Source organism: Rhynchophorus ferrugineus, unplaced genomic scaffold (genome assembly GCF_030347505.1).
Source record: "Rhynchophorus ferrugineus isolate W39M unplaced genomic scaffold, kcgeb_rfMv2 rfM6, whole genome shotgun sequence".
In the NCBI taxonomy this organism is placed as follows: domain Eukaryota; kingdom Metazoa; phylum Arthropoda; class Insecta; order Coleoptera; family Curculionidae; genus Rhynchophorus; species Rhynchophorus ferrugineus.
This window is the reverse complement of record NW_027472585.1, coordinates 4,929,509-4,941,934: the sequence shown is the minus strand read 5'-3', so window position 1 is coordinate 4,941,934 and position 12,426 is coordinate 4,929,509. Positions and strand designations below refer to the sequence as shown.

Here is a 12,426-nt window from a genome sequence, read left to right as displayed (position 1 = left end):
CATAATAAACCCGAGATTTTGCGTCGATATGTGACAATGTTGATTTTACCCTAGCGATTATTACTGACCCTAGTGGCAGGATCTCATGCGTCTGCTTCCCTTGATCTCATTGTACGTCCATTATCGTTAGTTTTAGATAACAAGCTGATACGTTCGTTACCTTGCCTTCGTACCTTGTGCACATGCCATATTTCATCCTAGCGTAGTTTATCATTGCTATAAGTTATCGTTATTGTCCGTTGTCTGTTATGATTGTTTGTCAATGCTATTGGCTACTATAGACTAAGAATGTTGTTAACCATTCTAGTTATTCCATCATTGCTATTAGTTACCATGATCATTGTCCGTCATTAACATTATAAATATCACCCATTATAAGTACTATGATCCCCCAGCATTAATTGCCCGTACTTTTAGCTGTCAATATATTAACTGTGAGTGCCGTTATATTTCAATGTTATCTTACATTAGAAGTATCTATAGTGATAATTAATTTCACCATTACTATTGAAAATTGGTTGCTCAAGTACGTTTTTGTTTTCAGAACTGTCACCAGAGTACCTCGTCAGCAAGATCTCACACGCTTAGAATTTACTGTATCTATTTTGCCACTTATTGTGTAAGTAGCTATATCATTTATTTTGATCTGTTTTTATTTATTTAATGTGCTAAATTGTTTTATATTGTCTTATTAAATATAATTTTTATTGGAAACTAAAAATCGTTACTCTCATTTACAACTATCGATATATCGATATCCTTAGTCCGAAAAATTTATTTTGATTTTATTTTGACAATTGATCAATTGATACATGTTACGGGTGTAGTTTTAAAAAATATGAAAAAAAATTAATTTGTTCAACTATATTTCTAGGCGTGGACCAAGTGTATGGTACGTATAATATACAAATTGATGGGCCAGATTCTCAAATTCTATATTTCTGATCGACATTTCGGAATAAGATACAGTGACGAATATTCAGAAACCCATATACGGGGGTGGTTCAAATATGATCGAGACAAATACTCTGACACGTTTATTTACTATTGAAAAAATTTACAAAAAAATACAGTTTCTCTAGGTATTTTCTCTCACTAGTTTTGCATTTTGTCCATTTTTCCGGAGGTTTTTCGATGCCGGTATAGAAGAATTCCTTGGGCAAATCGAACAGTCATGTGCGCCCGAACTCCTCTACTTCGTCGTCGGTGTTGAATCTTTGATCTCCGAGGGTTTCTTTCAATGGTCCAAGCACGTGGTAGTCACAGGGTGATAAATCCGGATTGTAGGGTGGTGTTCCAGTACCTCCCACCCTAATTCCGATATTCTATCGAGCGTAACCTGGAGAAGAATTGCACTTCGTGCTGGAATGCTCCTCCGTTTCGAGCGATAAGCGGGTTTCATGTGTGTTTTGAGAAGGTTAGAGTAGTATGCAGCATTAATAGTACGTTGGCTGCGCAGGAAATCGACGTACACCAGGCCCCGCCGGTCCCAGAACACCGTACACAGTACTTTACCCGCGGACCTGGTTGTCTTCGCTTTGGCTGGCACCCCTTCCTCTTTCTTCCTCCACTCTTTAGACTATTATTCTTTAAGTCAAGACACTCTTTAGTTACTACTTTTACGAATCACTTATGATTCGGGACGGGATGGAATTAATACACCACTAATGGCCTTGGAGCAAAAGAGAAACTTTATTTTGATTCCTGGTAATTTATACCCACTCGATAACAGCGCTCTCTATTAACTTCCCTTCCTCTTTTCTATAGTGGCTCTTGTATCGAGACAAGTCATATATTTAACAATTACAAACATTATTATGTAAATATTTTGTCTTAAAAATCTAAGTTTGATTATTTTTTAATTTTTGGTGAGTATCTTATTTATTTTTTGAAGTCGGTTCAATTTTCTTGTTAAAAATACTTTTAATTTATCAAATTTCAAAATGACTAACTGAATCAACGTTTGCTCGATTATCGGGAACGTATAATTCACCGTTGCCGCCGTTTTAATCTCTATTCAGATCGCCGAAAACTATTAAATCACCGCCCGGAAAAAGAGGATCCTTAATTCAAAAACCGTTTCTCGTTCCACTCTATTGACCTCTGGGGGTTTCTGCCGATGAAACCGTCGTGCTTTATTACAATCGCGTTAAACTCACCTTCAGGTCACGTTATTATCTCTTTTCATCTGAGAATTTTTTGACATTATAGCTTCAGTAATTATTAAATTTTCTATATATAAACTGTTTTATCCAAAGAAAGAAGAGTCGACTTGATGAATGCCGATACAAAACGACATTGATAGTTATTATCTATTAGAAAACAGATCAAACCCATTCAGGCAGTTTCTAAACCCTTTCATTACACAACACCACAGGAATGTACGTGGCCAGTTTGCCTTTGAAGATCCAAATCTCCATGGTGTCTCTCTATGGAATGGTTTTTCCATGTTTTGATGACTCTAGTCATAGAGAAATAGAGATTTAACTTAATAGGAAATTTTGGAGACATATTTCGCGACGTCCAACATGTAGATGTCGTTACTTTTAACTTATTACTTGCTTTAATCGCTACGTTATAAGACGCGACGGAATCTGATTGGCTCACTTCAATAAAATAAATAGTAGCTCCTGAATGCAAATCTATTAAGAGTAGGTCAAACGATATTCAATACACGAGAAATATTGCTTTAAAACTTATTGCTCAAGTAAGAACAAATTTGTTAAAGTGACAATTTTATAACTACCTTGAGAGGTTGTTTTCATTAAAGAAAAAAGTTTAATTGTCCATATAGATATATTGGCTTAAGGCTATTTAACCAAGATAGTTTTTTTTGGATCCAACTAATGGATTCAGGAATACACATCCTCGGCTAGTATGTTTTAGAAGTCATTTGAATCGTTTAACATAAGTTAATTTTTTTCATCTCATTGGCCTTTAGGAAATTGTGAAGAGGAAGAACACGATGGTTCTTTAAATAATTATATTAGCGAGGGATGACTCTATGACTACCAGATGTGCCTATATGAATAGACGAGCCAAGGCAATATCTTATGCCCCTGAATATTGTTTCATTATTCTGTCAGTAGGGCTCTTTTAACCTCTTCTTTTAATTAATTTTTAATTGTTAAATAACATTTAATTTGTCGTTAATATAACATATTTTTGTGAAATATCTTTAAAAAATGTAAATTCAAAACCTTTTATTTTAATTGTACACTACAAAATGATTTTCCATATAGAATATTACAAATAATAAGGTATGCTATATACTTTTGATAAAACCCATAATAGATATCTAATAGATTAAATTGATGGCACTAAACAAATATGAAAAAGGAAAAAGACGGAAGAGATAATTTTGCAATGCACCAAAGTTTTTTGCTTATAGTAATATATATATATATATATATATATATATATAATACTTAAGTCTTATAGATATATATATTGTTATTGACTATATTTAAATTTATTTAGTTTTACATATATTTATATTTAATTGAATTTTATTTAATAAATTTTTTTCAGAAAAAAAATGCTTTTTTATTTAAATTTCATTGGTCAGTTAAACATAACCCCAAGGCTGTCACGTGCCAAACATTACTAATGAGCCAATCAAATGTCTACACAGTAAAATTTAAAATTACATTTTTTCTTACAGGTGCCTATAATGAAGATTTGAATTAACCAATCAAATTACTTGAATGGCCAATTATGCGACCTCTGGAGGTTGGGCAAAGCAAAACTTATTAATTACTTCAAAAACTGTTAGAAACAGTAAGCTCAGATTATTATTATAAACATTTCGATGCAAACGTACCAAAGTACAATACATGCAGCTAAAAGTACGGGTTCGGTGTCAGTATAGTTGAATGTATAGTCCGTCTAATAAAACATTCAATGCACGTCATCAAAATGTATGCCGGCAGCACGTCGCAATGTTGCCGCGTCATCTTAGAATTTTGATTAAAGGTTTTTATAATGTAGCCGTTATATTTATAATATAATATATTTGTGGTTGTTTATAACCCCCTAATCACTAATGTTTAAAAAAAATTGCAAACATTTGTCAACATGGCTCAAATCAAATTTTATAGGCTGATTCGGTTTAATAGCCACCTGATTTCATTGCTGTCCCTGTTACATGTTACCTATTTTCTAGTGTTTCTAACAAATATTGATAAAAAAGTACACTGTCTCCTCTTGCTGTAGCACATATTTTAATAACTTATTTCTGTTGCAGACTTACAAAGAGCAATAATGACAACAGTAATGAGAGACAAAAAGGATTATAAAGTGTTGGAAAATTACGTTGTTGATATCTATAAAAATCATATTGCGCTTCCAAAAGAAGCTGTTGACATAAACAACAAAGTACTTGACAAGGTATGAATTAACTAATTATGAAAGCTAAACTTACCTTATCATTACCAATTAATTACCAAGAATGTATGAATGTATAAGTGTATTTTTATCATAACATAGTATTTATCAATTTTTGATATAAACATTATATAATGAAAATAAAATTTATAAGTGAATGTGTAATCCATCTATAATGTTTGCTCTCAGTATATGTTTTCAGTTTTGGTTTCAGTTGCATGAGTTTGTATTGGTTAACAATCAAATAAAACAAGTTACTTTAGCTTTTTTATGGTTAGGCAATGGAGCACTTTACCAGAAGGCATCACATACTAATCACAAAACATAGAGAATATAGAAGGAAAACTGCCAAACATTTTTTTAAAATTTTTTATTATTTATTTTTTAACATTTTCTTTGCTATGTATTTATTATAACTGTCTGTACGTTCTCTGTATGTATAAATTACAGTATATTTCTATGTAGTAATCTTTGCCCCTTGCAATTTTATTAACTTTTCTAGTCCTACAAAATATACCACACTAGTTAGTTATTATCTATAATAACAATATATTCTTGAAAATGTTCCACACAGTTTATTGTGTTAGTATTATATTTAAAGTATTTTATGGTATAGAGTATTAGCAAGATGTGAACTGATTTGAAATGGTATATATAATTTTTACTAATAAATTAAAACATTTCCCGTGCTTTGTTAGACTACATAAGACTGATGTGAATACTTTTGATAATTTGTCATTGGGGTTGAATTATCTCAAGTGTTTCGAGAAAAAAGAGAAACTGTAAGTAAAAGTATGTTAGGTTACTTCAGATCAATTTGTAAACTCTTTCCATTATCATTCATTGGTTAGAAATGTTATTTGGACACACTTGTTCTTTTTGTAATTTTCCTAATACCAATGTAGACAGATTGACCTCTACCAGTGCTTAATATCCATATTTTCATTTCCTACGGGTAGTGTAAAAAGATCTGTAAATAAAGGCATTATGTATTTAAAATCAATTATATATAGCTGCCATAAAGAAGGACTTACTATTAAGTTCCAAATAGGGAGTGCATCTTTATTAAACATAAAATACTTCTTTATAGTCTGGTAGGCTAGCTAAAAGCAAATTATAAACGTTTTTGGTTTTATTTATATGTTTAAGATTCCTCTAATATGGAGGATAATACCTGGGAAAATAATCTATTCTATTCTTACCACTATATCCTAGAATTTAACATATAGGTGAATAAACAAAGATTGTTACTGAAATTAGTTGAAACTTCTTGGTACTACTACAAAATCTATCGAATCACCAACATGTTCTCAAAAGCCAGTATTTCCTCAATTATATTAACGGTTATTTGCTTACTTATTGGTGGCCTACTGCATTTTTACTCAAAGCCGCCTAGGGGAAAAACTAGATATTTCATGGAATTCTTTAAAATAAAAATATATTTGCCAACAAGCCGTCCAAGAAGAAAGTCAACAATTTTTAATTATTGTTTATTCTATTTAATAAAAATCTTGCGTAAATTTTGTGTCCTCTTGTACAACCACTTTTGTATGTCATAAAGTGGACAATATGGTGAATGATATGTGCTAGCTTGTTTGATTAAGTAAATGGTTTTATAATAGGTTATGAAGAAAGTCATTGCGGTTTGAATGTGTACGGTCTAGAACCATGATAGGAAATTATGCGTTTCCTATTAACCACCTGCTTGAATCAACACTTAACATCATCATCCTTAACAGTTATAGAGTAAACCTATGTTCTATGAGCCCTTCTAAAGTATAGCTTCGTTGAATAAGTATTATTAGCGAAAATGACTTCATATATAAATATATTAATAACATATTTATATTTTATTATAATATATATTTATAATAACAATATTTTCAGGTTTTAAAATATTTTGAACAGAAGATGAAAGAAAAGGATGAACTATTCAAATACCTTTATCAGAACCATTATTTTGGCGGCAGCTACTATGACGGATCAAAAATATCACATCCAAATGAATATGATATTGACTTATTATTCTGTATAAGGGTATACATTTAACGATAACGGCTTTTATTTATTTTTTTTCGTTATATCTAATTCTTATTTATTAGAAAAACTTAGACGTAAGGGTGCAAAGTTCAAAACGACCTGGTTTTGTTTATGTTTATTACAAACCATCAGATTCTGAAAAAGATTCAGAAATAATGAGGTAGGTATGCGTAAGTATGTCTAAGTGAATGTTATATTTAATGTATAATATATTGACCTTTCTTTTACATCACAACAAAACAAACAAGTTTTATGGCAATAGGCTGATCGCCGATCGCAAGCCCTCCTATTTTCCAACAGGTCTTAGATCATAACAATGACAAGTATATCGCATAGAGTATATATTACTTTTATACTAGGCCTTTTCAAATTTGACACATAAACATAAGTCTTTAAATAAGTATGTTAATACAAAATGTATAATATTAAAAGCAAAACAATTTTCCAATAAAATAGTTGATATAAAATAAAATGTTTATAACAAATGTATGAAATTCTTGCATTAACAAGGTAGGAATTATGAAAATACAAATGAGTTATAATATAATATATAATTATAATTTAATATCTATTTACTATATATGAAAGCTTATTTTAGAAAATTGGGTGTTGGAAAAAAGTTAATGGATAATGAAAATTATCTATCCACGGAAAAGGTGTATCATTGGTTAGAAAGCGTAATACAGCGCTGCATGAATGAATTACCAAAAGACAAGGGCGGACAATATATAGAGTTTGATTATAAGGACGAAATTAAAGTTGTTTATGTGAGCATTACAATAACCATTATGTTGTATTAGTTGTGGCTTGAATTTAATCCAAATAAACTTATAAAAATATTACCACCTAAGACAATTCGACATGAATATGAACGTTTAGATGTAAGTATCAATTTTTACTTTTAGATAAAATTACACAAAGGTAAGCCAGCATTTACATTAAAATTAAAAATGGAGTCGTATCCTGAAATCAGCGTCGATTTGGTGGGATGTTTCCTATTTAATAATGATCAATGGCCTAATAAGAATGATGGTTATAGAAAGAATCCCATTCCTAGTAAGGTATGTGTATATCTTCTTTATACTTTCATCGCTATGTGCTGATTTTACAATTATTCAAAACAGTTTAACTCTTCATTACAGTATTGGTTGTATTTTTATTGTATATAATTTCAAATAAATCCAATATATAGTAATTTTTCTTATAAGTATTATAATATAAGACGATAATATGTTATTAGTATAAAGCAATATTTAATCTTGTTTATGTATATTAAAATAAAATATTTTTTCAATAAATTGACAATATGGTGAATGCGCTACGCTCTAGAGACTTCTTCAGCTGACATTAGTGAATGCAAATTATTGCAATTATTCAAAACAGTTACAGTCTTCTTTAGTGAGTATACTAATATTAGTATTCTTCTACTAGATTCTGATAGAAGGGAATTCTTTATGTTTGCAATTTTTTTTCCACCATAAATATTTCTATCTGTTGTAACAATTTTTTCAAGTTAAAATTATTATCTATTATTTAATATCATTAATTATCTAACATTTAATAAAACTTTATTAGAGAAACATTAGATTTTTTAATGTATATACTAAATTATAAGTCTACCAAAAAACGAACGGAAAAAGGCAGCAGAATAATACATTGTTGTCATTTGTAGAATTTAGATCTTAAGATTAAGATAGAAGTTAACTTGATTAAGGCAGTTACAATATCTAGTTAAACGATATTGTCGCAATTTTATCAATGCTTAACTACTTTTGATAAAATATTTTTACTAATGTAATTTCTAAATGGGTATCAGAAAAGTTGTATTTAAACTCACAATTATTTTTTTCCAGCCAAATTTTTTCGTCGTGCCAAAAAGTCCCAAGAATATAGATTCGAAGAATTTGGACAGATATTGGAGACTCTCGTTTCAAGAGCAAGAGAAACAAATCATGGCTGGCGATAATTTTAAGTCACTAAAACCTGCACTGAAAATTATAAAGGTTAATTGTTTTTATCTTTTGTAAAAAGTAAAAGTTCAATGTTGGTTAAGTAATAGTTAATGTACTGCTGGACAAAATTTTGTGTAGCGTTAAGACATATTTTTAAGTTTACTATTTTGAAGTATCTTGAAATACTTAACAGTAAATTGTTAAATTTAAACTTAATTTTAATTTTTAAATATTATTTTTATAAATTCGAGTTTATTCGGTGGATTAATGGTCTCAAATAATTAGAATTGTTTTGTTGTAGAAAATTAGAGATAAATATAATCACCCAGTCGCCAGCTATTTTATTAAAACTGTGTTTTTATGGACAATTGAAGATAAAGCTAATGATACCAAATTTTGGCATCAGCCCCTTGCTATTGTATTTATGGAGGTAATATTTTATAAACTAACTTAACATTTCATAATTCTACTTAAAGCATGCATTTTCAATATCAGTTTGATGATGTTACAAATTAAATCATTATAGAAAAACGAAATATCACGTTTGCCTTGCATCAACACCGTTAAATGACTTTTATTCAGTGTTAGTCATATTTTCGTTTTTTTTTTTGATAGATGTTAAAAATATATTCGCAGTATATGCAGGACAACAATATTCCTTATTACTGGAATAAACGTTTCAATTTATTGGTTACCGTGCAAAATGCTGAACAAATAGGAAAAACTTTGAAAAACATGACTGATGATATTGATCGAAATCTAACTCGAGAAAATATCTTGGAGAATTATATATGTAAGTATTGTTTTAGTAGTAATCAAAATATATTGAATAAATTACTTGCTTAATTAATGTAAATAAAGCAAAAGTACTATCACATCATTGTTATACCTGTTGGTTTTGCTAATAACTGTATTGATATTACGATTATTTTCTTCTTAGTGGAATTGCATAATCTTGTAAAAAATAACTAACTGCAAATAATTTTCTCTACTACTAACTATCACTTGTTTGTGCTATATGGTGTTATTGCTCAATCCACCTATTTATATTTAAAAATGATAGCTATACAAATCTTGGGTACTTGTTATGGTAATTCATAGACCTGATTAGATTGGGCATTGTTATACACCATTTGGAACATGGAATGCCTGAAATATCTTCCTGTATGACTTGAAGTTCACTTTAGTGTTATTAAAAGAACTGATCACTCCTTTCAATCATTTAAGATAGGTAGAAAATTGAATTACTTCTTTGAATGCTGGTGACAAAATTATAAATCTATAACTATATTAATAAAGTCGATATTTTCAGTGTTTCCGTACCGAAATATATCTGTTGGAAATGGAGATATTGTGGAAATATATTAAATATAATGAGAGCAGAGTATATATATTCAATGTTCAAAGCAGAGTCTATTCATAGTTTATTTGTATATGCATTATCATCATTGTATATCATATTGCATATTTTTTAGTAAATAAAGAAGAGTTAAAATTGAGGATGAGATATTTAAAAGAAAAAGCACCTGTCGATGAAGTGGATCTATCACAAACGGTTACCCAATTGGAAAAATTAAAACTCGATGAAAACAAACAAATTTCTGAGCAGATCCAAAATGCAAATATATTGAAAATTTTGGAGAGGTTAGATAATAGAGTGGATCAACTTGCTAATAATATTGCGAAGCTTGAATCAAACGTTGAAGACATAAAACACTCTTTGGCGTCACTAATCGAACAAAAGTCGGCCCGATTTTCGAACTGAAGAAATCAGTAATATCACTGTTATATACTGTGAAAGTTTGAATACTATGAACTTAGTTATAATATATAATATAGTTATAAATACTATTGAATATACTATGACAGAGAAAAGAGTTGTGATTGGGAATGGAATATATTTTAAATATTTCCCTTGTTTCATTATCTTTTTTTTTAATTAAACATTATTTTTTGGTTTTTAAATTTAATATCTGTACCTACAACTCTGTCAGTAATTGTTTTTATTCTGCTTTTAAGAAAGACTTTTTAATTAAACATAGTATATTGTATTCACGGTTATATTTATGATAAATATATTAGTATTTAACGGGATTTTACATACACATACGTGGGTATACAGATATAATTATAAAGGTTTGTCTCAAAGTTCTAAAAATTAATAGGTAAACCAACATACAAATTTTTCTTGTATTAGATGTTCTATCATAATCAAAATAAACATTTTGAAATAAAACTTAAACGGTTAATTTACTTTCCAATCTCTTTCATTTATGCCAACATTTTTCCAGTGTCTACAATTATTGTTGAGTTAGGATTCTGGTAGAGCATTTTAAACTTTGAATTGTGGATTAATTGTAAAACGGGGGAAGATCCCGCCATCCTGATTCATTCTCTGTTGTGTTGTTGCTTTAACTGAGTTATTTGTAAAGTATAAATATAGAGCGACTCAGTTGAATCCAGTGTTTTAATACCTTCACCAAATCGATTCTACAAAACATCATGTACTGGCCAAATAACAATATAAAACTAAAATTTAATAAAAGGGCACAATTTTATTTTGATTTTTTTCATTGACTCGTCCTTTCAAACTACCTACTAGCTGTAGTACTCTACATTCGCAGAAGACATCAGTTTTATATTTACATATATGGATATATATTAAGTTATATAAAACAATATTATTGAAACTTGAGCTAAAATTAGAGATAAGGAATTAATTCATCAGTAATTGTCTCACGTACGACACAAACCAGGTGTCATATGAATCAGAGAATTAACAGGTAAGTCTAATCATAAAAAATAAATTAATTAATAATTGGTGTAGCTAAAACATTTATATTTGTATTAAAGTAAATATTATTAGATGTATTCAAGAATTGTCCAAAAAATTTATTACGTGAAAGCCAATGTAAATAAATTTATTTTGGAAATATTGCTTTTCTATAACTTTACCACTTCGCAGGTATCATATGAATTTCGTTATAAAAGAACTAGGCTTCAAGGTAGGTAATAAACAAACAAAAAATATGTGGTCATATAACTAACATGAACAATATAAAAGCGCTTCAATTTTCAAAATATGAACTTGCTACATGTACATAAACTTATCCAAAATAGGAGTGAACTCAAGTCATCTCAATATATGACGTCAAAACGTCATAATCTTGCATTTAACTTTGACTCTTAATTAATTATGTTAAATTATATTTATATTGAAAAAACTACTTACTGTTTTGTAATAGAACTAACATCAAGGTATATACGTATATAGACACGTTATTTTCGGTGAATCCAAAATTATATTGTTTTTCTATTTTTAAGAGATTTTAGTCATGATGTCCATATTAATATTCAGTTCAACTGCAACACAAGGAAATATTTCCAACAAAAACCTCAGCATTTTACTGGTAAGAACGTTGGTTTTGATTTCAAACGTATCAGAAAATATCTTTTTAACTAGAATAAAGTGAAAAGGAAAATATTGTCTAGTATTAGAACGAATTTACAAACTGCAATAGGCAATACATTATACATCTTGACGACGTGAGTTCACTATTATTTTGAATAGACTATAGTTATTTAACGTGAGTTATAAACACAGTTTTATCTTTTTCAGTAACTAAAGCAGAAATAAAAGCAAAGAAAATAGAGATTTTACGAAGAGATATAAGCATTCTTTCCGAAAATGTGATTCATACGCCGATATACTCTTTAGGTTTCAGTCCTAAAACTATCATAAATTTGCTACATACTCTTAAATTCTTCGATGAGCGTACACAAGTAATTGAGCCGATTCACGGTGTGCAAGCTTTCTAAACTCCTACATGTTATTTGGAAAATAACAGCATTTGTGTTTGATTTAGCGAGTAACCTGATGTGTTACCTTTATTACATACAGGGCCGAATTAGCCCTTATACAAATAAAGTAATCGCTTCGGGCATTAGGTAGTTTTAACCCGGCCCTGTTTTATATATGATCATCATTATTTTATTGTTGAATAGGAAACAAAATTAATGTATATTTTTATAGCGTAATATTCCATTC

At 29.3% G+C, this 12,426-nt stretch overlaps 1 protein-coding gene across 28 annotated transcripts in view; it reads left to right on the top strand.

Moving 5' to 3' along the window:
* The window catches only part of LOC143198867 (cyclic GMP-AMP synthase-like receptor), a 39,225-nt gene extending 26,889 nt beyond the window's left edge, over nucleotides 1-12,336 (top strand). For 11 of the 28 annotated variants that reach the window (XM_076408454.1, XM_076408447.1, XM_076408449.1 and 8 more), the window contains 11 exons: nucleotides 545-619; nucleotides 3,665-3,780; nucleotides 4,247-4,389; nucleotides 6,274-6,423; nucleotides 6,489-6,586; nucleotides 7,025-7,193; nucleotides 7,332-7,487; nucleotides 8,280-8,429; nucleotides 8,680-8,808; nucleotides 8,994-9,171; nucleotides 9,854-10,836. In XM_076408454.1, coding sequence (XP_076264569.1) covers nucleotides 3,708-3,780; nucleotides 4,247-4,389; nucleotides 6,274-6,423; nucleotides 6,489-6,586; nucleotides 7,025-7,193; nucleotides 7,332-7,487; nucleotides 8,280-8,429; nucleotides 8,680-8,808; nucleotides 8,994-9,171; nucleotides 9,854-10,143 — 1,536 coding nt within the window. In that variant the 5' untranslated portion in view covers nucleotides 545-619; nucleotides 3,665-3,707 and the 3' untranslated portion in view covers nucleotides 10,144-10,836. Of the gene's footprint in view, nucleotides 1-9; nucleotides 112-340; nucleotides 435-544; nucleotides 620-3,664; nucleotides 3,781-4,246; nucleotides 4,390-6,273; nucleotides 6,424-6,488; nucleotides 6,587-7,024; nucleotides 7,194-7,331; nucleotides 7,488-8,279; nucleotides 8,430-8,679; nucleotides 8,809-8,993; nucleotides 9,172-9,690; nucleotides 10,837-11,997 lie in introns of those variants that run through there. The other 17 variants (XM_076408466.1, XM_076408460.1, XM_076408461.1 and 14 more) reach the window with 7 other exon arrangements.
* The last annotated feature ends 90 nt before the right edge of the window (nucleotides 12,337-12,426 follow it).